The sequence below is a fragment of the Neophocaena asiaeorientalis genome, unplaced genomic scaffold (assembly GCF_003031525.2).
Source record: "Neophocaena asiaeorientalis asiaeorientalis breed wild unplaced genomic scaffold, Neophocaena_asiaeorientalis_V1.1 scaffold241, whole genome shotgun sequence".
NCBI lineage: Eukaryota > Metazoa > Chordata > Mammalia > Artiodactyla > Phocoenidae > Neophocaena > Neophocaena asiaeorientalis.
Genome location: NW_020172287.1, coordinates 1,747,521 through 1,772,460, shown reverse-complemented (window position 1 = coordinate 1,772,460; position 24,940 = coordinate 1,747,521). Strand labels below are relative to the sequence as shown.

At 40.4% G+C, this 24,940-nt stretch overlaps 1 protein-coding gene across 3 annotated transcripts in view; it reads left to right on the top strand.

The window, feature by feature from the left end:
• The first annotated feature begins 234 nt into the window (after positions 1-234).
• Positions 235-24,940, top strand: part of LOC112412815 (zinc finger protein 354B) — a 31,170-nt gene continuing 6,464 nt past the window's right edge. Inside the window, exons 1-4 of one of the 3 annotated variants that reach the window (XM_024764558.1) lie at positions 235-413; positions 1,456-1,543; positions 4,718-4,844; positions 5,590-5,685. In XM_024764558.1, coding sequence (XP_024620326.1) covers positions 1,511-1,543; positions 4,718-4,844; positions 5,590-5,685 — 256 coding nt within the window. In that variant the 5' untranslated portion in view covers positions 235-413; positions 1,456-1,510. Of the gene's footprint in view, positions 414-1,330; positions 1,544-2,698; positions 2,780-4,717; positions 4,845-5,589; positions 5,686-24,940 lie in introns of those variants that run through there. The other 2 variants (XM_024764550.1, XM_024764560.1) reach the window with 2 other exon arrangements.

Genomic DNA, 24,940 nt, shown 5'->3' with positions numbered 1-24,940 from the left:
ACAATACACTGTCCTCGGCGAAACTCCGTTTCCTCTGGGAAGAACCGGGAACCCAGGAGCCGGCAACTCATGGAGCGCGGCCACTAGCCCAGAATGAGTACCTGGGCACGTGACAGGCTCAGCCGGGCCTCTCCACGCAGCAAGCGCGGAGAACTACACTTCCCAGAATCCTTGTGTTCTCGCGTGGACTACATTTCCCAGAGGGGTTAGCGACCGTTCCCCCGCCTCCACCGCACTACCCAGCTCCGGACCTGCACAGGGAGTTGGGCGTTTGTCGCTGGCGTGAGCGGCGTTCTGGGCTGAGGTCGGCACAGACAGCACCCCGGGGAGTCCCGACCCGAAGTTGCTGTTCGGCCGTGGCAGTTCCGGAGCCTCCCGCCTGCGGCCCGCGGAAGACCCGAGGCCTGGGTGAGGTGAGCGGCGGAGGCTCGGCAGGATGCGGGAGGGAGGACCGAGCTTCGGGAGGATGCGGCGCCGGGGTATGGGACAAAGGCCCAGGAGGCGCGAGCCGGGCCTTTGTGGGCGCCGGCGGGCCGAGGGCCGGGCACCCCGGCTCTGTCCGCCTGCCGCCACCAGCCATCCCACAGTACCCCTGAACGAGACAGGTCGGGCACTTCGTCCCGATTGGCTGGACCCAGCCACCCTTCTGCTTCCTCCCGACCCGTTCCCAGTGCGCTACCTGCCCAGCGCCTTATGGCATTTGAATTTGTTTCGGGCCGGCTGTGAACGTGAGAAATTTTCTCCCCTAACCATCACTCCTGCACTCCCGAGTGACAGGCTTGTTTTGCGCGAGAAGTGAGTCGCCGGCTTCACCCAGTGGCAGAGCCAGGACTGGAACCCAGGTTTTTGGTTTTCTGTGCCCTTTCCTCAAGACAGCAGCCCCCTCCCCGCCATAGGAGAGCTGATGTTTTCCCTTTCCGAAGCAGCTTTCTCTAGAAATCTGGAAATTGTTTACTTGACAGGAGGGGGAGGAATTGGGTGGGAAGGCTTGAGTTGGAGAAAAGTTGTCACATGCACGCAGGGAGGTTAGAGCAGGTGCTCTGGAGCCCGTGGTGCTTGGAATCCTGGTGCCACCCTCCCTGGCTGTGTGGACTGGGGCAAGTTGCTCCCACTCTGCCCTCAGTTTCCTGATCTATAAAATGGGGTGCTGACAGTGCCAACTGTGCTGTGGGACTCGATGATGTATTGATAGGTAGTGCCTGGCACGCGGTGAGGCTCAGGGAGTTGCTGCTACTGCTGATGGAGTCCTAGGACCTTTTCCTCTGAGCCAGGGAAAGAGCTGGGCCTGGACCAGGACCCAGCCCTTCTCTCTGGTCCTGTCTACTCCTAGCTCCTGACTTCCTTCCTGAGGGCACATGGCATCATTCTCAGGTGGTGTAAAGGTTTCAGAGCTGCTGATTCTGAGGGGTGCAAAGCAGAAGGGGCTTCCTCCTGGCTCCCATTTTCTTCTCTCAGATTTGGCTTCTGGAGACTTCTCCCATCCTAAGGGGAAACTGCCCAGAAAGAGGACATGGCTACTGAACAGAGGGAAGCAAGGTCTCAGGTGAGTGCATTACCATCTCAAGTGTTACGGACAAATAGTTTTGTTTTTTAATCCTCAAACTGAAATTCTGTCCCCAGTACAGTCTTTGCCAGGATTTGGAGCCCATGTCCTTCTCCCTTTGAAGAGTTGGTCCATCCTGGTAGATGGTGAATTGCATAGGGATTGCTTGCCTCCAACCCCCCAATCCATGTGTTGTGTTTCTTTTTTTTTTTTTCTGATAGACACTCTTTTATTCATTAATCTCAATTCACTGTATGATTACTGAGTTGACAGGTAAGATGCCACATGTTTTATACCACTTGGGGTCAGAACAAACAAACGTGCGCACTTGGCAGAGTTCCTTTCTGGCCTGCCTCCTTTGCTCAGTCATGTCCCCCTCCCTACCCTTGGCCAGAATGCTTTTCTTTTTCTTTCCACCCCTGAGAATCTTCATGATACCTTACCCAGGCTTTTCCCAGTCCAGAGTTTTTAGTTTTTTCTCCCTCTTAACTTTCTGGATCATGTGCCTTGCTTCTATCACTCTCTTGAAAACTGATCTTGACCTGCCATTGTCATCTTTATTCTGTGGGAATGAGGGTGGGACCCCATCCAGGTGAGGTGGTGTGTGAACAAAGGATAGCCATTTTGGTGGGGACACAGATGGAGAGGTCTCTTGACTTTAAGAGCTGAGAGAAGATTCCTCTGGAAGTGGCAGGGAGGGTGTTGTGGGATATCAGTAGTGGAGAAGCAAGGTATACAGGGTGTACAGTTAGAAGTGGGGCTCTCAAGCCAGACAGCCAAGTTTGAACCCGTATCTTCTGTTACCATTTACGGGCCTTAGGCAATTGCATCTCTCTGTGCCTCAGTTTCCTCACCTGTAGAATGGGAATAACAACCATGCGTACCTCATAGGGTAGATGAGAGGAATTGCAGCATGGCAAGTGTTTCAGTAGGGGCCGGGCACATAGTTGATGTTGAATATGTGGTGGTTGTGGTAGCTGAACAATATTATTCTAGTACATGATACTATTACTGTTGATAGATAAAAATTAACTGTACAGTGTTTTTAGGACCCAGAAAATACTGTGCGTTCTGTACTCATTTTCATCTAACAATAATAGTTAATGTTGCTGGGGGAATATCCCGAGGGCTTTACCTTTGTTCTCACTCTCATAACAGCGCAGCAGTTATTACCCCCATTTTACACATGAGGAAACTGAGGCTTTAAGAAGTCAAGTGACCTGAAATCAAACCCAGGTATGTCTGGCCTCTGAGTTCATGCTGGTTATTGTCCAGCCATTCCTCTGGTGCATCTCTCAGAACACATGGCAGGCCCAGCCCCTGTGTTACCAGAGCTCTCTGCAGTGCAATGTTGTATATCATTTGGACCCACGAAATGTGATGGTGGTTGATCTTCTGAGGCTATGGCCAGGACCTGCCTTTGCATATTTGGGCTGCTTTTTTCTAAGGCTTTCACATTCCATTCCAACAGAGCCAAGCTGCTCTCTTGCCCAGAATTTTCTCTGTCCCTGTGTGTGAGTCCTATGTGACATTTCTCCCTAACCTCACCTGCTGTGTGGAATTGTGTGTAAAACTCAGTAATAGGATGTTTAAGATAAGAGAGAGAGTATACCAAGTGCTGTGTTGGAAGAAAACTTCAGTTATCATCCTGTCTCTGCCATTAATAAAGTATGTGACCTGGAATCTTGACTGTCCTGGATCTTGTGTTCCTCGTCTCTAAAATGAGGATTAGCAGATATGGTGTATGGTCCTATCCAGCTACACATTTTCCTTTTAGTGTTCAAATTCATGCACTTTTCTTGTCTGCTAGTTAGATTGTAAGTTCTTTGAGAGCAGAGATCATTTCTTGTATTCCTCCCAATGTGCCAATAATTTAATGCCTTTTCTTACTATAAAAATATTGCGTGATCCTGGCAAAAAACTTTATAGAGAATAAAACATGCACATATATATATATGGGTATAGGTATATATGCTTGTAAATGTACATATGTGCATAGATGTGTGTATGTACATGTATTTGTCTATATATTTTTTCCGTATATGCAAAAAAAAAGTAAAATCACCCTTAATCCCACCATCTGGAGATGATCGCTGTCAGCCATTTGTTAGGCATCTCTCAGCATCACTTACTATGTACATATATAATTTTTTTCAAAAATGGGACCAAACTATACATACTGATATGTAACTTGCTTTTTATACTTAACATTATTATGAATGCCTTTTTAAGTCAAAAATACTGACTTACACCATCAATTTTAATGATTCATAGTACTTTATATTGACATGATAATAGGTAAGATCTGAACCTTTAATATGAGCCATGTATGGTTTTAAGTACATTGTATGGATTATTTCATTTATTTATTAACTATTTGGTAGCTTTTGAGAGGCAGTTTTACAGAGTGGTTAAGAATGGAGCCTTAGACATCCACCTGGAATTGGAATCCCAGCACTACCACTGACCAATTGTGTGACTTTAGACAAATATCTTATCCTCTCTGTCACTTCTCTTGTGTAAAACGAGGACAATAATAGTACCTTCTTCCTAGCGTTGTTGTGAAGGTAAAATAAAGATTTACACTAAAGATTAATATAAAGCTCTAAGAATAGTACTTGTCCTGAAGAAAGCATTCAGTTAATGATAGCTGTTTTAATTTCCATTATTACTGTCCTCAGGCTGCAGAGAGCACACAGATAGTGCCTTAAATTATTTAACCGAGCCTTTGTCAGTGATTATTTAGGTTGTAGGTGTTTCTGTTTCTCTGCTGTTAACTAGCACCATAATAAATGTCCTTTTGTGTGCATTTTTTTGCACTGTTCGTTATCAAACAAATATAGTAATTGGAGAGTTAAAAAGTATGCACATTTTAAAGCTCTTAATATGTATTACCAAATTGCTATTAGAAAGATTATTCTAATTAACACTCCCACTAATGGTCTTAATACCTCCACACATCTCTGTGTGGTTAACACAGGGCCTGGTTCATACTTCATGGTACTCAGTATGTATTTGTCACAGGTCAAGTGTTCATTAAACCAGTGACTTGAAACCTTAAGAACCTAGAATAATATAGAAGCATTTCATGGTAGCCTGTCTACTTCCCACTGCCGCCCTCTTCACCCTGTGTGATGGGTGGTCTTGGGTGAGCTGGGATGCTTGTCTCTACAGCTGTCAGTGACATTCGAAGATGTGGCTGTGCTCTTTACGCGGGATGAGTGGAGAAAGCTGGCTCCTTCACAGAGAAACTTGTACCAAGATGTGATGCTGGAGAACTATAGCAACTTGGTGTCATTGGGTAAGGAAATTTCCTCTGTTTAGAAATTGGGGTAACTCAGCATCTGATTACCTGGATAAAAGCCATGGATCATCAAAACTTTAGCTGAGTTTTGCCTTAGCACTGTACAAATTGGATCTCCACAAATAAATCTGAAAAGCTTTTTCCTGCTAATAGGCATGGATGCCTCATGCCCCACGGATGGGACAGTCTACAGAGCTGCACATTAGAAATTCCCTCATAGTTCAGGCATTTCCCACTATGATTGTTCTATGATGTGTCTGCTCGTCTCTAAGCAGAGAGCATCTTTCATCCCTCTTCTTTGACCCACCACTTGCCTTTCCCGTTCACTTTTCCAGCTAGATGAACACTGTATAATCCATATTTGAAAGGGAACCAGATAGTGTTTTCTCATTTTAAACAGTCTACCTGGTATCTTCTCCATAGATACCTGTTTATAAATATGAATTTAGTCTGTACATCTCATATATTTCCTCTTTTATAGAAAGCTAATGGTACCCTATTTCAAGGGTACATGTTTATTGTATTTTCCTAACATGCAACTAATTATTACATTGTTATGTTTTACAAGTCCCTTGCTTTTTCCCTAACACACCCCTCACATCATGGGGGCAGAACTTGAGCACCCTAAGGAGCTCTTTATATCATCCTGTAAGTTTCCACTCAGATCTCAGATACCTCTTCATGTCAAAACCAAGTTTGTTGTTGTTTTTATTTTTTTGTTTTTTTTTTTTTCTATGAGCAGGACTCCTATTTTCCAAACCTGAGGTGATCTCCCTGTTGCAGCAAGGAGAAGATCCCTGGAAGGTAGAGAAAGAAAGCCCTGGAGGCTCCTCTCTAGGTAAGTGGGTGGGGAATCTCTGCAGGCAGCAGTCTGGTAAATGAGTACATGTGCAACTTGGAGATGTTGGTCAGGGAAATTTCTCCAAGTTCTTAGTCCTCAAGAAGTTTTGGAGAAGGGTCACAAACTTCTGCGTCATCTCTGATAATCACTTCACAGGTAAATCTCTCAGGATCTTTATTCTTTCCTGTTGTTTTGGAGGAGGGCTACATTTTCATGTATTCATTGAGCAAACTTAGTCCATTTAAGGAACTACAGATAATTCATTCTGACTGAAGCCCAGGGTTGTGGGAAAAGAAAGAGATGAGGAAGGAAATGAGGTCAGAAAGCCAGGTGGGGGCCACACTCTGAAGTGCTTTGGTACAGTTCTTAGAGATGGGAACTGTCCGTGGGTGACTGGAAATAATTCAAGGATTTTAAGCAGAAGAATTATATGGTCCTTGATATTTTAGAAAAAATGGTCAGAGTCTGAAACACTTTAAATGTCCTTCAGTAAAGGCATAGCTAAAGAAGCTGAGGTGGGTCCCTACACTGGCACACAGCACCACAGTCAGAAACAAGAAGCACTGGTGTGGGTGGAGCTCCAAGGCACGTGAAGGACTAAAACTAGTTACGGTGCATGATTATGACATGTCGCCATTTATGTGTAAAGAAAATTACGTGGGTGTTTGTCTATATGCATAATATGCATGTAAGTGCTGAGAGAAAGGTCGAGGGACACCTAAGGTGGTAACTAGTTACATTTGGATTAGGATCGAGAATGAGTATTGATGAAAGGGGACTTTATTTACATGTAATGTTATTAAAATTTTCACAGAGAATATATTCATAAAGTCCTTATTATGCAATTTCAATTTAATAAGAATGGTCACTTTGGAAACACTGTTGGTCTTAGATTTGAAGTGAGGAAAAACTAGAGGTGGGAACCTTCTGGAGATTATTGTGTAATGCAGGCAAGACGTTACCTGCAGGAAGGCACGTGCAGTGGGTTCAGGAAAGAGGAGAGAGAGACTTCCCTGGTGGCACTCTGGTTAAGAATCTGCCTGCCAATGAGGGGACATGGGTTCGATCCCTGGTCTGGCAAGATCCCACATCCCGCAGAACAGCTAAGCCTGTGCGCCACAACTACTGAGCCTGTGCGTCACGATTACTGAAGCCGGCGTGCCTAGAGCCCGAGCTTCACAACAAGAGAAGCCACCACAATGAGAAGCCTGCGCACTGCAACAAAGAGTAGCCCCAACTTGACACAGCTAGAGAAAGCCCGTGCGCGGCAACAAAGACCCAATGCAGCCAAAAATAAATAAATATAACATTTTTTTTAAAAAAAGGAAAAAGGAGAGAGGTCCCTTTGTTAAGGGTTCAGGACGAGTTCAGTGTGGCATGGGTTTCATTTGAGATGTGAGTGAAATATGGGTAGAGGTCGCCAGTGGACAGCTGTAGAAGGTATGCAGGGTTGGAACTCAACAGGGAGGTCAGGGAGCCGTCAGTGAGAAGGTAGCATTTGAAACCTTGAGCTGAGCAGACGAGGGAACGGAGGAGAGGACAGTCCCAGGAAACCTCAATGTTTATGAGGTGGGTTAAGAAGGAAGAATCTGTGGCTGAGCCTGAGAGGAAGTCACCAGAGGAGAAAACTGGCAGATTTGGCTGTCATGGAAGTTGAGGACTGAGAGCTGTTGAATTGGGGAGGCCAGGGCTCTGAGGGAGCCAGGTTCTAACCCTTGCCCACTGCTTTCCTGTCCCGTGATAAACAGCAGTGCAACCTTGGACAGAAGGACGCAGGTCCTGCCCTGGCGGAGCTCAGTGGAGGGGGAGGCTAAGCGCACACAGGACTGTGGAATGACAGACTCTGGTGAGGACCTCGGGGGAAGAGCTGCAGGTGCTGTGAGAACGTGGAACAGGAGGTGTGCTGTGGGCAAGGCTTCCCGAGGAAGGGCCGGATCCCACGTTGTGAGAAGCGTTCAGGCACAGGAAGAGCATGTCCGAGAGTCCAGACAAAGGAAGCCGGCATGTAGAGACGGGAGCGGGGAGAGGGGGCCGGGACCTGAGAGCCAGGCACAGCCCCTGAGGAGTTGAAGTACCCTGGCCACGGGCCCAGGTTTATATTCTGCAAGGATCAGCCTGCAACCAATGTGGAGCCACCTGGCCTAGATGTGGTAGGACTTGTCTGAGGTTGCTGTTGGGTCCAGACGGGTCAGTGATGCCCCCACACAATGGGGGCCCAGCAGAAGGGCTGTGGGACAGGCTGTCTCAATCCCTAAGGCGCCCACACCTATAGTAGAGCTCATTCTTTCCCGTATAAGGTGAGATCTTTTGAGGTGGGAACCACACTTATCTCTCCTTATGTCTTTTAACTGTCATTTGGGAGAAATATTCTAATTTTGTGGGAACTGCTGGAGACCACCACAATGTAAACAGAGAATGCAGGCAGCAGGGAACCAGTGGAGAGTTTAGGAGGGGCGTCAGGTGTGGACTGAGTATGGCGTGGAAGATTAAAGGAAGAGAAGGAAGAATTGTTCACTTTCCATTCGCCTCGGGAGCCTCTGATCCATGAGAAGTCCCCCTTCCTGAGTGAAGTGTTAGTTGGATCCATGAGGAGTCCCCCTTCCTGAGTGAAGTGTTAGTTGCATTAAACTGAATAGAAAGTATGACTGGAGTCGAAAGCTGTCCAGAGAGACCCTGAAGACACCTAGTGGTGATGTCAAGTCCTTCTCAGGTTTGGGAAGCTGTCCCTGAAGGAAAACTCTGGGTGTCTGGAGGAAGTAAGGACATCAGAGCCAACCAGTGTGTGCATTTCTCTGGATGGGATGAACCTCCTCTCTTTGGTCAAAGGTGACAGTCAGATGGAGCATCCTGGGAGTGCTGGCCTGTGGTTGTGTCTCTCCTGCAACCCTGGTGAGTCTCCCATCTGCCTGGACTAAAGTGCCCTCAGAACAGTTTCCCTTCCAAGGGGAGCTCAGTTCTCTGAGCTCAGGTGAAGGATCTGGATGTTCTTGGAAGCACCTTGATCATTAACTCTAGACCAGAACCAAAAACCGACCCTTTGAACAGCCGGTGACGGAAAAGCTTATGCTTCCAGGATAGGACTCCTAGAACCTCTAATTGCCTCCAAATGTGCTTTTAAAATATTATTTTCACATCAAAACTATTTACAACTAGGAAAAACAAAACGAACAGAAAAAACAAACTGTGTCACCCCTGGCTCTGTATGTTTTATATTGAGAAATGGGAGGAAATGGCTCAAAGAGACTCATCTGAGTCTCTTCCTTAAGAAATGAACCCAGGGCTTCCCTGGTGGCGCAGTGGTTGAGAGTCTGCCTGCTGATGCAGGGGACACGGGTTCGTGCCCCGGTCTGGGAAGATCCCACATGCCGCGGAGCGGCTGTGGCCCGTGAGCCATGGCCGCTGAGCCTGCGCGTCCGGAGCCTGTGCTCCGCAACGGGAGAGGCCACAACAGTGAGAGGCCTGCATACCACAAAAAAAAAAAAAATGAGAAAAGAAATGAACCCAAAGTCTAATCACTTTTCTGGAATATTTTATATGTGTATATATATATATATATGTATATGTATACATATATACATATATATATTATATGGATAATGTGATTAAATCAACTTGAACGTCTCATGAGTTTGGTTGACACTCAATGTGAAAATATTCTTAAAATCAAAAATTTAAAAATTCAGGGATGATTAGGTAAATTACCTCCAATGAAAAAGTGTTTGTCTTTTTCTCTTTGTTATATTTATGCTAGAATTCAGGGCAGACTGAACCTGGCAGGGTGGTTGGCTGAGGGGTCCCTTGTGGGCTGCCTTCCACCCACCAAGATTTGATGAGGCTGCACCTGCAAATTTTTTTAATTTGCAGAAAGGTGCTGTAGGGGTTATAGCGGCAGCCTAATGAAATAACATGCAGTCATTTTAAAGAGTGAATTTCTTACAAGGTGAAAGTTGAGCCCAAATGCTCTGTAGCCCTGTTTAATATGTTTGATTTAGTCTTGTTCTCATCCCCTGCCACCAACATCTGTTGTCCTTGTAGCTGCCAGAATGGTCTATTTAAAAGGTAGATCAGGTTATCTCACTCCCATGCTCAAAACCTTTAGTAGCTTCTATCACATAGAACACAATCCAAAGCCCCTAGTGTGGCCTTTGTGGTCTGGTCTTGGCTACCTTTTCACCTTCACCTCCTTCCTCTCTGCCCTTCATTCAAGAACTCTCATCCCCTGGTCTCCTTGTAGTTCTTCAGACAGGCCACCTCAGGGCCTCTGCACTTGTTTTTTCCTCTCCTGGACCATTCTTCCTGAGCCACAAGCCCACATGACTGACTTCCTTGAGTTGCACAGGTTTCTGTTAAGATGGCACTTTGTCTATTAGACACAGCACATCTGAACATGGCCCTCTGTCCTCCACATTCTTTTTTTTTTAATTTTATTGAAGTATAGTTGATTTACAATGTTATGTTAATTTCTGCTGTACAGCAAAGTGATTCAGTTATACATATATGTATTCTTTTTCATATTCTTTTCCATTATGGTTTATCACAGGATATTGATTATAGTACCCTGTACTATATACAGTAGGACCTTGTTGTTTATCCATTCTATATATAATAGTTTGCATCTGCTAATCCCAAACTCCTAATTTAACCCTCCCCCACCCCCTTCCCCCTTGACAACCACAAGTCTGTTCTCTATATCTGCAAATCTGTTTCTGTTTCATAGATAAGTTAATTTGCGTCATACTTCAGATTCCACATGTAAGTGATATCATATGGTATTTGTCTTTCTTTTTCTGGCTTACTTAGTATAATCTCTAGATCCATTCGTGTTGCTGCAAATGGCATTATTTCATTCATTTTTATGGCTGAGTAGTAGTCCATTCTGTATATATACCACATCTTCTTTATCCATTCATCTGTTGATGGATATTTAGGTTGTTTCCTTGTCTTGGCTATTGTAAATAGTGCTGCTGTGAACATAGGGGTGCATGTATCGCCTCTTTCTTTCTTTTTTTTTTTTTTTGACAAAGGAAACACAACATTTTTATACTTAATGCATTCTTTAAAACATGCATGCAAGTTAAACGTGTAAAATCCAAGCAACAGACTTAAATGTTATAAGAAGGTCTCCATTCTCAGAGAGCTAAAAAATAAATGTGGACATGAATTTTAGTGGTGTAATCTCCATTTCACTTATAGTTTTAATTTTGTTCATTTCCTTTACAGTTCAGTGGCTTGACTCCTTTTTTTGTGGAGGGGAGGGCTAGCTGTCTACTTTTTTTTTTAATTTTTTATTGGAGTATAGTTGCTTTACAATGTTGTGTTAGTTTCTACTGTATAACAGAGTGAATCGGCTGTACGTATACACATATCCCCTCTCTTTTGGATTCCTTCCAATTTAGGTCACCACAGAGCATTGAGTAGAGTTCCCTGTGCTATACAGTAGGTTCTCATTAGTTATCTATTTTATACATAGTCTCAATGGTGTATATATGTCAATCCCAATCTCCCAATTCATCCCACTCCCCCTTCCCCCTCAGTATCCATATGTTTCTTCTCTACGTCTGTGTCTCTATTTTTGCTTTGCAAATAAGATCATCTATACCATCTTTCTAGATTCCATATATATGTGTTAATATACGATATCTGTTTTTCTCTTTCTGGCTTATTTCACTCTGTATGACAGTCCCTACGTCCATCTAAGTCTCTATAAATGATCCAGTTTCACTCCTGTTTATGGCTGAGTAATATTCCATTGTATATATGTACCATATCTTCTATATCCATTCCTCTGTTGATGGACATTTATGTTGCTTCCATGTGCTGGCTATTGTAAATAGTGCTGCAGTGAACATTGGAGTGCCTGTGTCTTTTTGAATTATGGTTTTCTCTGGGTATATGCACAGCAGTGGGATTGCTGGGTCATATGGTAGTTCTATTTTTAGTTTTTTAAGGAACCTCCATACTGTTCTCCATAGTGGCTGCATCAATTTACATTCCCACCAACAGTGCAAGAGGGTTCCCTGTTGTCCACACCCTCTCCAGCATTTATTGTTTCTAGATTTTTTTGATGATGGGCCATTCTGACCAGTATGAGGTGATACCTCATTGTAGTTTTTTTGGGGTTTTTTTTTGGTTTTTTTTGCGGTACGCGGGCCTCTCACTGTTGTGGCCTCTCCCGTTGCGGAGCACAGGCTCCGGACGTGCAGACTCAGCGGCCATGGCTCACGGGCCTAGCTGATCTGCAGCATGTGGGATCTTCCCAGACCGGGGCACAAACCCGTGTCCCCTGCATCGGCAGGCGAACTCTCAACCACTGTGCCACCAGGGAAGCCCCTCATTATAGTTTTGATTTGCATTTCTCTAATAATTAGTGATGTTGAGCATCTTATCATGTGTTTTTTGGCCATCTGTATGTCTTCTTTGGAGAAATGTCTATTTAGGTCTTCCGACCATTTTTTAATTTTTAATTTTTTTTTTTTTGATATTGAGCTGCATGAGCTGTTTGTATATTTTGGAGATTAATCCTTTGTCAGTTGCTTCATTTGCAAATATTTTCTCCCATTCTGAGGGTTTTCGTTTTGTTATGGTTTCCTTTGCTGTCAAAAGCTTTTAAGTTTAATTAGGTCCCATTTTTTACTTTTGTTTTTCTTTTCATAACTGTAGGAGGTGGGTTAAAAAAGATCTTGCTATGACTTAATATCAAAGAGTGTTCTGCCTATGTTTTCCTCAAGGAATTTTATAGTGTCTGGCCTTACATTTAGGTCTTTAATCCATTTTGAGTTTATTTTTGTGCATGGTGTTAGGGAGTATTCTAATTTTCTTCTTTTATGTGTAGCTGTCCAGTTTTCCTAGCACCACTTACTGAAGAGGCTGTCTTTTCTCCATTGTATATTGTTGCTTCCTTTGTCATAGATTAGGTGACCATATGTGTGGGGGTTTATCTTTGGGTTTTCTATCCTGTTCCATTGATATATATTTCTTTTTTTGTGCCAGTACCATACTGTCTTGATTACTATAGCTTTGTAGTATAGTCTGAAATCAGGGAGCCCGATTCCTCCAGCTCCCTTTTTCTTTCTCAAGATCACTTTAGCTATTCGGGGTCTTTCGTGTTTCCATACAAATTGTAAAATTTTTGATTCTAATTCTGTGAAAAATGCCATTGGTAATTTGATAGGGATTGCACTGAATCTGTAGATTGCTTTGGGTAGTATAGTCATTTTCACAATGTTGATTCTTCCAGTCCAAGAACATGGTATATCTCTCCATCTGTTTGTAGTCTTTGATTTCTTTCATCAGTATCTTATAGTTTTCTGCATACAGGTCTTTTGTCTCCTTAGGTAGGTTTATTTCTCGGTATTTTATTCTTTCTGTTGCAATGCTAAATGTAATTGTTTCCTTAATTTCTATCTCTGATCTTTCATTGTTAGTGTATAGGAATGCAAGAGATTTGTGTATTAATTTTGTATACTGCAGCTTTACTAAATCCATTGATTAGCTCTAGCTGTTTTCTGGTGGCATCTTTAGGATTTTCTATGTATAGTATCATGTCATCTGCAAATAGTGACAGTTTAACTTTTTCTTTTCCAATTTGGATTTCTTTTTTCTTCTCTAATTGCCGTGTCTAGGAGTTCCAAAACTATGTTGAATAATAGTGGCAAGAGTGGGCACTAGGGGTGCATGTATGTTTTGAAATTATAGTTTTTTCTGGATATATGCCCAGGAGTGGGATTACTGGATCATATGGCAACTCTATTTTTAGTTTTTGAGGAACCTCCATACTGTTTTCCATTGTGACTGCACCAATTTACATTCCCACCAACAGTGTAAGAGGGTTCCCTTTTCTCCACACCCTCTCCAGCATTCTTCCACAGTCTTTATGCCCTCACCATGTGTTATTTTCTCTCAGAGTACTTATCACTGCAAAATAGTACATATTTATTTATAATCTGCTCTTCCTCTGAATTATAAACTCTCTTGTGCTGGGTTGTCTGTTTCATTTGTACCCATTTCTCCAGTACCTAAAATAGTGCTCGGTCAGAGTTGGCTTCCAGTTAATGAATGCATGAATGACTTGGCTAGGTTAGTGGTGATGGACACAGAAAGAAGGGAACCAGTTTCAGAGACATTTAGGAGATAAATGCAGCAGGACTTAAAGATGAATTGGATATGGAAGATAAAGGAGATTGAGTTGTCAAGGATGGTTGCTTGGTTTGTGACTTGTTCAGGGATGGATAATGATATAATTCACTGAGATAGTGGTAGTAGGAGATCAGATTTGGAGGAATGATACCAATTTGATTTTTTACTTTAGAGGGAATTTTACTTTAAAAAAATTTTTTTTGATTTTAAGATAATTTTAGATTCACATAAGAAGTAGTACAGAGAGATCCCATTGGTCCTTTACCCAGTTCCAAAACTATAGTTCAAGACTGCAAACAAGATATTGATGTTGATACAGCAAAGATATGGAAGAATTCCTTCTGTCACCATAAGGATCCTTCCTGTCACTCATTTTTAGACACCCACTTTCATCTTGTTCCTTGTCCCTGTTCCTCACCTCCTCTTATTCTTAACCCTTTGTAACCACTAGTCCATTTCTATAATTTTGTCATTTCAGGAATGTTATTTAAATGGAGTCATACAGTATGCAACCTTTTAGGACTGTTTTTTTTTTTCGCTCAGCATAATTCTCTGGAAATTTATTCAAGTAGTTCCTTGTCAGTATTTCCTTGTTACTTATCAATATTTCATTCCTTTTGATTGCTGAATAGTTTTTTGTAAAACACATATACCACAGTTACATAACCATTCACTGTTGAAGGACATATGGGTGTCTCCAGTTTCTGACAATTACAAGTAACATTGCTATAAACATTTGTGTACAGGTTTTTGTGCAAAAGTAAGTTTTTATTTCTCTGTGATAAATGCGGAAGAGTGCAATTACTGGGTCATGTTGTAGTTGCATGTTTAGTTTGAAAGACACAGCTAAATTGTGTTCCAGAGTGGCTGTACCAATTTACATTCCACCAGCAACGCAGCAGCATATGAGTGATTCAGTTTCTGTGCATCCTTGCCAACATTTTGTGTTGTCAATACTTTTATTTTAGCCATTCTGATAGGTATATGGTGATATACACTGTGATTTTAATTTGCATCTTCCTAAGTTCTAATGATGTTATTTCCATGTGCTTTTTTGCCATCTGTATATCTTCTTTGATGAAATGTCTGTTCATGTCTTTTGTCCATTTTCTAATTGTTTGGTTTTTTGCTGTTGAGATTTGAGAGTTTTTTATATATTCTAGATGGTAGTCATTTGATGGATATGTGGTTTGCAAATATTTTTTCCTAGTCTTTAGTTTCCTTTCATCCTCTTAATTGTGTCTCTGAGGAACAAAAGTTTTAATTTTGAGAGGTCTGGTTCATCAGTGTTTCCCTTTATGGATTGTCCTTTCGTTGTCAAGTCTAAGAACTCTTTGCCTATCCTCAGATCTTGTAGATTTTCTTCTGTGTTTTTTCTAAAAATGCTGTAGTTTTACACTGTACATTTATTTCTGTGATTCTTTTGCATTTAATTTTTGTATTAGATGTAGGATTCGGTCAAGATTCTTTTTTTTTTTGCTTATGGACAGTCGGTTGTCCCAGCATTATTTGTTGAATAAGCTATCTTCCTCCACTCAGTTCTTTTACACCTTTGTCAAAAAGCTGTTGAGCCCATTTGTGAGTCTGTTTCTAGGTGTTCTGTTTCACTGATCTGTGTGTTTATCCCTCCACCCACATCACACAGTGTTGATTACTGTAGCTATATATAGGCTTTAATATTGGATGGGTTGATTATTTCTTTTTTCTTTTTCAAAGTTGCTTTAACTATTCTAGTTTCTTTGCTTTTCCATATAAATTTTAGAATAATCTTATTTGTATCTACGAAAAAATCTTGCTGAGATATTGCAGTAAACCAAGTAAACTTAGAGATAGTTGAGATCTTTACTATGCTGAATCTTCCAATCCATCAATATGGTGTATCTTACCATGTATTTATTAGCTCGTTTTTGTTTTTGGCCACAATGTGCAGCTTATGGGATCTTAGTTCCCTGACCAGGGATTGAACCTGGGCCCTCAGGCCCTCAGCAGTGAAAGCGCTGAGTCCTAACCGCTGGACCACCAGGGAATTCCCTATTTAGCTCTTACTTAATTTCTTTCATCAGTGTTTTGTAGTTTGCAGAATACAAGTCCTGTACATATTTTGTTACATTTACACCTAAGTATTTTTTGAGTAATTATAAATGGTATTGTAAATATAATTTCAGTGCCCACATGTCCATAGTATATGGAAATAATGTTGATTTTTGTATGTTTATCCTTATATCCTGTGACCTTCCTAAACTCCTAATAGTTCTAGGAAATGTTTTGTAGATTCCTAGGGATTTTTTTTAATGTACTGTCATCTCAAGATAGGGATAGTTTCATTTCTTCCTTTCTGATTTGTATGATTTTTATTTCCTTTTCTTACCATATTGTACTAAGTAGACTTTCAGTACTATACTGATTAAGAGTGGTGAGAACAGACGTTCTTGCCTTGTTCCCAATCTTAAGTATAAAGCATTTAGCCTTTCGCCATCAAGTATACTGTTAGCTCTAGATTGCTGCAGATGCTCTTTATCAGGTTAAGATATTTTTCTGGGAGGCCAAATGACCTTCACTTCAGCAGATTACATTTATAACATAGTGACTAAGAGATTTAAGAGTCATACCAACCAAGTACAGTGGGTGAACCTTGATTGTTTCCTAATTGAAAAAATTTATGAAGCAATTAGGGAAGTTCAAACACTTCCATGTATATAAGATGCTACTAGTGAGTAGTGTTAAGTTCATTGGCTGTGAGATGTTTTGCTTTTTTTGTTTTTTTTTAAAGACCTTATCCTTGATAAATGCATTTGGAAACATTATTAGATGAAATGATATGATGTTTAGGATTTGCTTTAGCCAGTCTGATAGAGGAGTAAGAGCTTATATATGAAGTGTTGGTGGTGGTTGTTGCATTGTACAATTCTCTCTGTTTTTGTATATATTGAAATTTTTCCATAATAAAAAGTTTTAAAAATTGGAGTTACGAAAAACAAATTGTCTAGACCAGCATTCCTTTTTTCAGTAAGACACAGGATGTTCACAAATGTGCAGTACCACACCCATCTATGATTATACTGTTATGTGTAATTCCCAGCATACCAATTTTAAGTCTTTCAATCCTCTGGTTCTCAAGAAAGCCCTGTGAGAGTGCCAATTAAAGTCACATTTTTATTGAGCTATGACATTGAATCTGACTGATTATTGGATAAATCAGGGAAATACTTCAGGAAATAAGGCCAAAAAGCCATTTAAGGTAAAAAAAAAAATATTGATTCTGCCTTCAACCCTCACCCGTATTCCTTCATGTAGTATTGGGGAGAGTTTTTTTTTTATCTCCTGCCAACTCAGAAAAACCTCTCCAAAAGACAGAAAACAGTTACTATTGAATAAACATTAAACCAGATTTCCGCATGCATCATAGGTAACCTGCTGATGAGATTAAAAAGGGTGGGGTTTCTTTCTGTTTTTACGCAGGCCTCTCACTGTTGTGGCCTCTCCCATTGCGGAGCACAGGCTCCGGACTCACAGGCTCAGCGGCGGCACGTGGGATCCTCCCGGACCGGGGCACGAACCCATGCCCCCCGCATCGGCAGGCAGGCTCTCAACCACTGCGCCACCAGGGAAGCCCTCTTTCTGTTTTTGTAATGTAGCTGAGCAATTATATACATGTTCTTGAGGTTAATTGTAATTTGTCCTCATTTAAGGGGACTGACAACACAGAAATAAATGTACAGTATGTATACAGTGTATACATTCTTTCATATTTATCCTAAATTCACCTGGCAGTTGGGCTATCTGTGCTAGTGAAAAGAAAACTGGTATAGTATGATGAGCAGGTGGTAACAGTTTGGAGTTCGGCACTAGGTAAACTTCCACAATGACAGGGAGATAGGATCACTATCTTTCTTGATGTTTACATTTCAAAGAGATGGCTCCCAGGCTCTCAAGAAAAACATTCCTGGTTTGTAATGCTCACAGAGGCTTTACAAGTTTACATACATATCAAAGGCATAGAGGAAGGGTTTACAAATACAAATTTCCTCAAAGAATATTCTAAGAAAAAGGGCAGGGGTGGCGGCACATATCTTTCCCTTTTGGCAAAAGGGAAGATTCAATTTTTAAGTTTTCACTAGCAAACTGCCAATCCCCTAAAATCCTAGAAAACTGTAACCACTGCCTGTACCTCTTTCCTGCCTACATCCTCCACTATCTAAGGATAGTTTGGGTACTATTCAAAGCTCACATTTGCTTCTGTTTCTATCTTTTGTTTTTGTTGTAGAAATGATCACATTGTGTTGTGACTGCATGTTGAATTATTCATTTCTAATGTTAAATTAGGCTCCTGGAGGAAATGAATTCTTTTCATTACTAGATCTCTGGTGTCTTACAGAGCACCAGTGCCTAGAATAGAGTCTGGCACATTGTAGCAACACAGTAAATATTTGTTGAATGAATAAAATAAAGAGTAATCAGTGTCTTTTAAATAACAGAATGTGATAGGCTGAATAATGGCCCCTAAAGATACCTGGGACCCTGTGATGTTACCTTTTGTTTTGTTTTTTTAATTTATTTATTTTGGGCTGTGTTGGGTCTTCTTTGCTGCACGCAGGCTTTCTCTAGTTGTGGTGAGCAGGGCTACTCTTCGATGGGGTGCATGGGTTTCTCATTGCGGTGGTTTCTCTTGTTGTGGAGCATGGGCTCCAGGAGCGTGGGCCTCAGTAGCTGTGGCTTACGGGCTCCAGAGCACAGGCTCACTAGTTGCGGTACACGGGCTTAGTTGCTCCACGGCATTTGGGATCTTCCTGGACCAGGGCTCGAACCCGTGTCCCCTACATTGGCAGGTGGATTCTTAATGACTGCGCCACCAGGGAAGTCCTTGTGATGTTACCTTAATATCGCCTTAAGTTATCTTAATATGATTGAATTAGGGATTTTGAGATGGTGAAGTTATCCTGGATTATCTAGGGGTGCCCAAGTGTAATCACAGTTGACTTTTTATGAGAGAGGCAGAAGGAAATTTGACAAGAAAGCGGCGGTAGTATAATGATGGAAGCAAAGAGAAATATGAAGATGCTATGCTGTTGGCTTTCAAGGTGGAGGAAGAGACCATGAGCCAAAGAACGCAGCTCTAGTGGTTGGAAAAAGAAAGGGAATGGATTCTCCCCTTGAGCTCTACTAACACCTTGGTTTCAGCCCAGTGAAACTGATTTCAGACTTTTGACCTCTAGACAGTAAGAGAATAAAATGCATTGTTTTAAGCCACCAAGTTTGTGATACTCTGTTACAGCAGCCATAGGAAACTAATACACAAGATGAGTTCTCTAAGGATAAAAACAGTGGAAAATAATACTGGATAGGTAGGAAACTGGGATCAAAGGAACATAGTGAGAGTCAGTAGCAGTAACTATTATAGGGTAATGAGACCCTCAACCTAGGCATACTTTAGGGATGGCTGTTAGAGACATTTCAGTGATGGAATTTAATTAAGAGCATTTGGTGACTAGGCTTGGAATGCAGGGGGCAGAAAGTTTTGAGATGGGATCAACTGTAAGGTTATGATGTCATTCTGAACTAGGGAAAATAGTAAAAAGGTTTGAAAAAGCATGTGCCAGGTTCAGATTTGGACAGACTGAATTTGAAGCATAAGAAAAATACTAAAATGGAAATGCTAGTAGGCAGTTAGAAATACCACTTAAAGTATTTTGAGGAAAGTTGGGATAGTCATTCATGCAGCAGGATTTAGAGTGGATAAAATCAACTAGGGGAAGAAGAAGGTTGAAGATAGAATCTCAGAGTCTTAAGAGCCAACGAGAGAGAATCTAGACCTAATGACAGAAACTAGTCAGGGTGGTAACCATGCACAGATGACAACTGTTTGTCATTTGTTAGACTTTCTGCCCCCTGGCAGAGGAGAGATAAGCAAGATCATTTTGGTCTCTATAAACTTCTGACTTGTTCATGAGGTAGCTCAGGCTTGGTCTAAGATAGACCAATGTTTGATCTGCATTTCAGGAGATAGATTTGTAGGCCTTGCTAAAACCAAAATAAAAGGAAGAAAACCCTAAGCTGGTCATAAGGAACACTTAGGAGGTCCATGGTCCAAGGCTCTTCTTTGCTTCAGGGGCATGGTCCAAGGCTCTTCTTTGCATGAATTTAGGACTCTGGTGTTAGCACTTGATGGTGTAGTTGGGATGAGTAGAACTGATACAGCTCCTTGTAGCTAGGCTTACAAGATTGTCATCCTATCTTGCAGATCATGACCTTTTTTCATCCAAGCCGACTGATAGGGCCTCTTATCTGAATGGAATGTCTTGATATGGTTTTTTAATGCTTTGTAATAGTCTACACCTTTATAATTTGGCATATAAAGTGAGTGTCCTTGACACTATTCCTTTTAGATTTTTGAAGCTGTTTTTTTTCCTTCAAACTTTTTATTAATGATGAATATACAAGTCTTTATGTGTGGGTAGTCATCTGTCAATCTTGATAACATATTTAAAACTGAATAATAATTTTCTCAAAAATATTAATCTAGTTATAGTTCTTTTTATAAATTAAGAATTGTATTTTTTTCTTTCTATTATCATTATGAACTCATGGCTTTTTATGATGTAGTATTTTTGATACAGCTTGTCGACTTAGTCATCAGGAACTCTTTTAAAGCAGGTCCTATGTCCCTTGACACAGCCCTTACACACACACACTCACACACGTATATGTTTGTGTATATATGGTTTTGAATCTCAAGGGCAGAGGATTGAGTTAGCCATACTCTGTTTAGTAGCACATTTTTTACACTCATGTCTACAAGGCCCATTTTTTCATTCTTATATTTCTACTCCATTCTCTTCCCTATTCCCTATCTCACCCCACACCACGATAGGCAAACATGCTAATGAATTTAATGCATATCTTACTAACCTTATAAATTCTGTTAGCATCCTTGCTTTCTACGAATATCAGTATGTCCCACACTCACTGTGTACCACCTTCCAGAGCCCATACAAAGAAATCTCACACATATTTTGTACCTCTCATAGGCCATCAAGGAAATAGCCATCCTTCTAAGGAGTCCTCACTCATTTTAGTGTTAGAGATCAAAATCTTGAAGACTGTAACACACATGTACTGGTGGGATGATATTGTTTAGAGCTCCTTTAGAAAACAGAGCCAGAGATTTATTTACAGGATATTTTATTTTCCATTTTAGTTCCAACATTACTTTAAAACTTACCTATTGAAATTTGACTTTTTGTAAACTAAAACTGTGCTATCTTTTGTTTTTTTTTTTTTTTTTTTGCGGTACACGGGCCTCTCACTGTTGTGGCCTCTCCCGTTGTGGAGCACAGGCTCCGGACATGCAGGCTCAACGGCCATGGCTCACGGGCCCAGCCACTCCACAGCATGCGGGATCTTCCTGGACCGGGGCACGAACCCATGTCCGCTGCATCGGCAGGGGGACTCTTAACCACTGCACCACCAGGGAAACCCTGTGCTATCTTTTATAGTTCAGTGAACCATATAAATATTCTAGCTGAAATCATTGAATTACGGCCTTAATTCAGTTTTTTACTATTATCATGTTAGCCCTCCTTTACCTCCTTCTGTCCTTGGCTGTCCATATTACTGACCCTTGACTTTTCAGTATTGCATGCAATTCATTATTGCCTCTTGCTTGAGGCACATACTGGCTTTTCCTAGCTCACAACTTTTGGCTTCATCTTATATTTTGACACTTCCATACACTACCTCAATAACGCCTACCTGTTTCCCTGCTTGGATTGGTCCTGAAACCTCCCCACAACCCAACTATTCTATAATACAATTTCTAATATGAGTTTAAAAGATGTGTGTATATCAACTAAGAGTATTTGACATTGTTCAAAAAGATTAAAAAACTGTGTTTAAAGAAGATTAGTAAAACAAAAATTGTAATTTGAGTGCCATATTGAGGACTTTATAGTGAGTAGGAGATGATTTCTGGTCATAACCCACAAGGTAGAAGAGGAAACTATATGATATTAATGGATATACTAATATTGAAGCAACTTTGCTTGCATTCCTGGAATAATGCGGTGTTGGAATCTGTTTGCTAAAGATAATTTTCTTAGAATGTTTGCACTAATATTGATAACTGATACTGTTATGTAGTTTTCTTTCTTTGTATTATTATCTGGTTTGTTTTCATATTATATTTCCTTCATAAAAGGAACTAGGAACTTTTCCTTTCTTTTAAATGCACTGGCACAATTTATAGAGCCTTGGGACTATCTGGTCCTTCAAGATGTGGTAGAATTCTCCAGTGCTTTTTTATAGGATTGCTCTTTAATAACTTAATTTTTTCAATGATAATTGGTCTGTCCCAGATTTCTAATTGTAATGGGGCCAGTTTTGGTAGCCTGCATTTCTCTAGAGAATTATCTGTTTCATATAGGTTTTCGTAGATTTGAATAGAGATATCTGTTCTCTTCATTATTAATTCCTGTTTTTATCCTTACTTTTTTCTTCCATGGCTTTCTTTCCATTTACTTAGTTTTTCTAGTTTTGTGAGCTGGGAATTTAAATTAAGCTGTACTTTATGTTTCCTGTGCTCCTGTTCCGATCTTCTTGGTTATTTTTTTCATGTTTTTCAATTCAAAGTGGGATTAATCTTTTTGGTGGTCACTTCAGCTCTTCTTCAGGCTCTTTGCTAGAGTTCTTCCTTTCTCTGGCATTTTTTTTCAGTCTGCCATTGCTCATCACAGAGCCTTTTACCTGGGGAAGTGAGGATCAGGAGCATACAGGGCTATGATGCTGGGAATTGTTGCTTTCTCTCTCTCTCTCTTTTAAACAACTGTGTTGAGGTATAATTCACATACTATAAAATTCATGCTTTTAAAGTGTACAATTTAATGGTTTTAAGTATGTTCACAAAGATCTTCAACTATTGCCACTAATTGTAGAACATTTTCATTACCCCAGAAAGAAATCCTGTACCAATTAGCAATCCCTCCACATTCCTGCATCCTCCTAACCCCTGGGAACTCCTAATCTACTTTCTGTCTTTGTGGATTTGACTATTCTGGACATTTCATGTAAGTGGAATCATATAATATGTAGCTCTTTCTATCTGGCTTCTTTTACTTAGCATATTTTCAAGATTCATTCATGTTGTAATATGTATCAGTACCTCATTCCTTTTTATGGATGACTAATATTCCATTGTATGGATATATCACCTTTTGTTGATGAACATTTGAGTTTCCATTTTTGGTTATTACAAATAATGCTGCTATGACCATTTGTGTAAAAGTTCTTATTTTGACATATGTTTCATTTCTCATGGGTGTGTACTTAGGGTGAAATTACTGAGTCATATGTTTAGGCTATGTTTAACTTTTTAAGTAACTACCAAACTGTTTCCCAGAGCAGTTGTATTTACTAATTTACATACCCACCAGCTATGTATGTAGGTTCCAGTTTACCCAAATTCTCGACAAAACATTTTATTGTCCCCTAATTATTTTTTTTATTGTGGTAAAATAAAAATAATGTAAAATTTACCATTTTAACTATTTGTAAGTATACACTTTGATGCCATTAAGTACATTCACAGTGTTGTAACCATTATCATTATCCATCTGGAGAAGTTTTTTATAATCCCTTACTGAAACTCTCTACCTATTAAATAATAATTCTCCATCTGCTTTTCTCCCCAGCCTCTGGTAATCACTGTTCTACTTTCTGTCTCTGCATTTGACTGTTCTAGAATCCTCAGAATTGGAATCTCATAACACTTGTCATTTTGTGTCTGGCTTATTTCACGCTGCATGATGTCTTCAAGGTTCATCCATGTTGTAGCATCTATCACAATTTCATTTCTCTGTAAAGCTGAATAATAATCCATTATATGTATATACTACTTCTTGTTTATCCATTCATCTGTCAGTGGACATTTGGGTTGTTTCCACCTTTTGGCTACCGTGAATAATGCTATTATGAGCATGGGTATACAAATATCTCTTTGAGTCTTTGCTTTCAGTTCTTTTGGGTATATCTGTAGGAATGGAATTACTGAATCCCATGGTAATTCTCTGCTTAACTTTTTGAAGAACTGCCATACTGTTGTCCACTGTGGCTATATTATTTTACATTCCCAACAGCAGTGCACAAGGGTTCCAGTTTCTCCACATCCTTGCCAACATTTGTTATTTTCTGTGTGTATACACACACACATACACACATGTATATGAAATATACACACACACATATATATTAGCCATATTAACAGACGTGAAGTGGAATATTGTGGTTTGAATTTTTATTTCCTGACATGTTGAACATCTTTTCATGTGCTTATTGGACATTGGTATGTCTTCTATAGAGATATGTCTATTCAAGTCCTTTGCTTATTTTTGAATTGGATTGTTTGTTTTCTTATTGTTGAGTTGTAGGAATTCTTTATATATTCTGGATATTAACCCTTTATCAGATACATAATTAGAAAATATTTTTTCCTGTTCTGTAGGTTGTCTTTTTATTCTGCTGATAGTGTTCTTTGATGTACCAAAGCTTTTATTTATTTTTAATTTTTCTTTTTTTTTTTTGGCCACACTGCTTGGCTTGCAGGATCTTAGTTCCCTGACCAGGGATAAAACCCTGGCCCTGGCAGTGAGAGTGCTGAGTCCTAACCACTGGACTGCCAGGGAATTCCCCCAGAAGCTTTTAATTTTGATGAAATCGAATTATTTGTCTATTTTTTTCCTTTGTTTCCTGTGCTTTTGGTATCCTATCCCAGAAATCATTGCTAAATCCTAAGTCGTGAAGCTTTTACCCTATGTTTTCGTCTAAGAATTTTATAGTTTTAGATCTTACATTTAAGTCATATATTCATTTTGAGTTAATTTTTGTGTATGGTGTTAGGTAAAGGGTCCAGCTTCATTTTTTTTGCAAGTGGATATCCAGCTTTCCCAGCACTATTTGTTGAAAAGACTGTCTTTTCCCCATTGAATAGTCTTGGCACCTTTTTATGGGCAAAGTTCATTTGCCCATATATGTGAAGGTTTATTTCTAGACTTCCTATTCTATTCTATTTTTTTTTTTTTTTTTTTTTTTTTTTTTTTTTTTTTTTTTTTTTTTTTTTTTTTTTTTT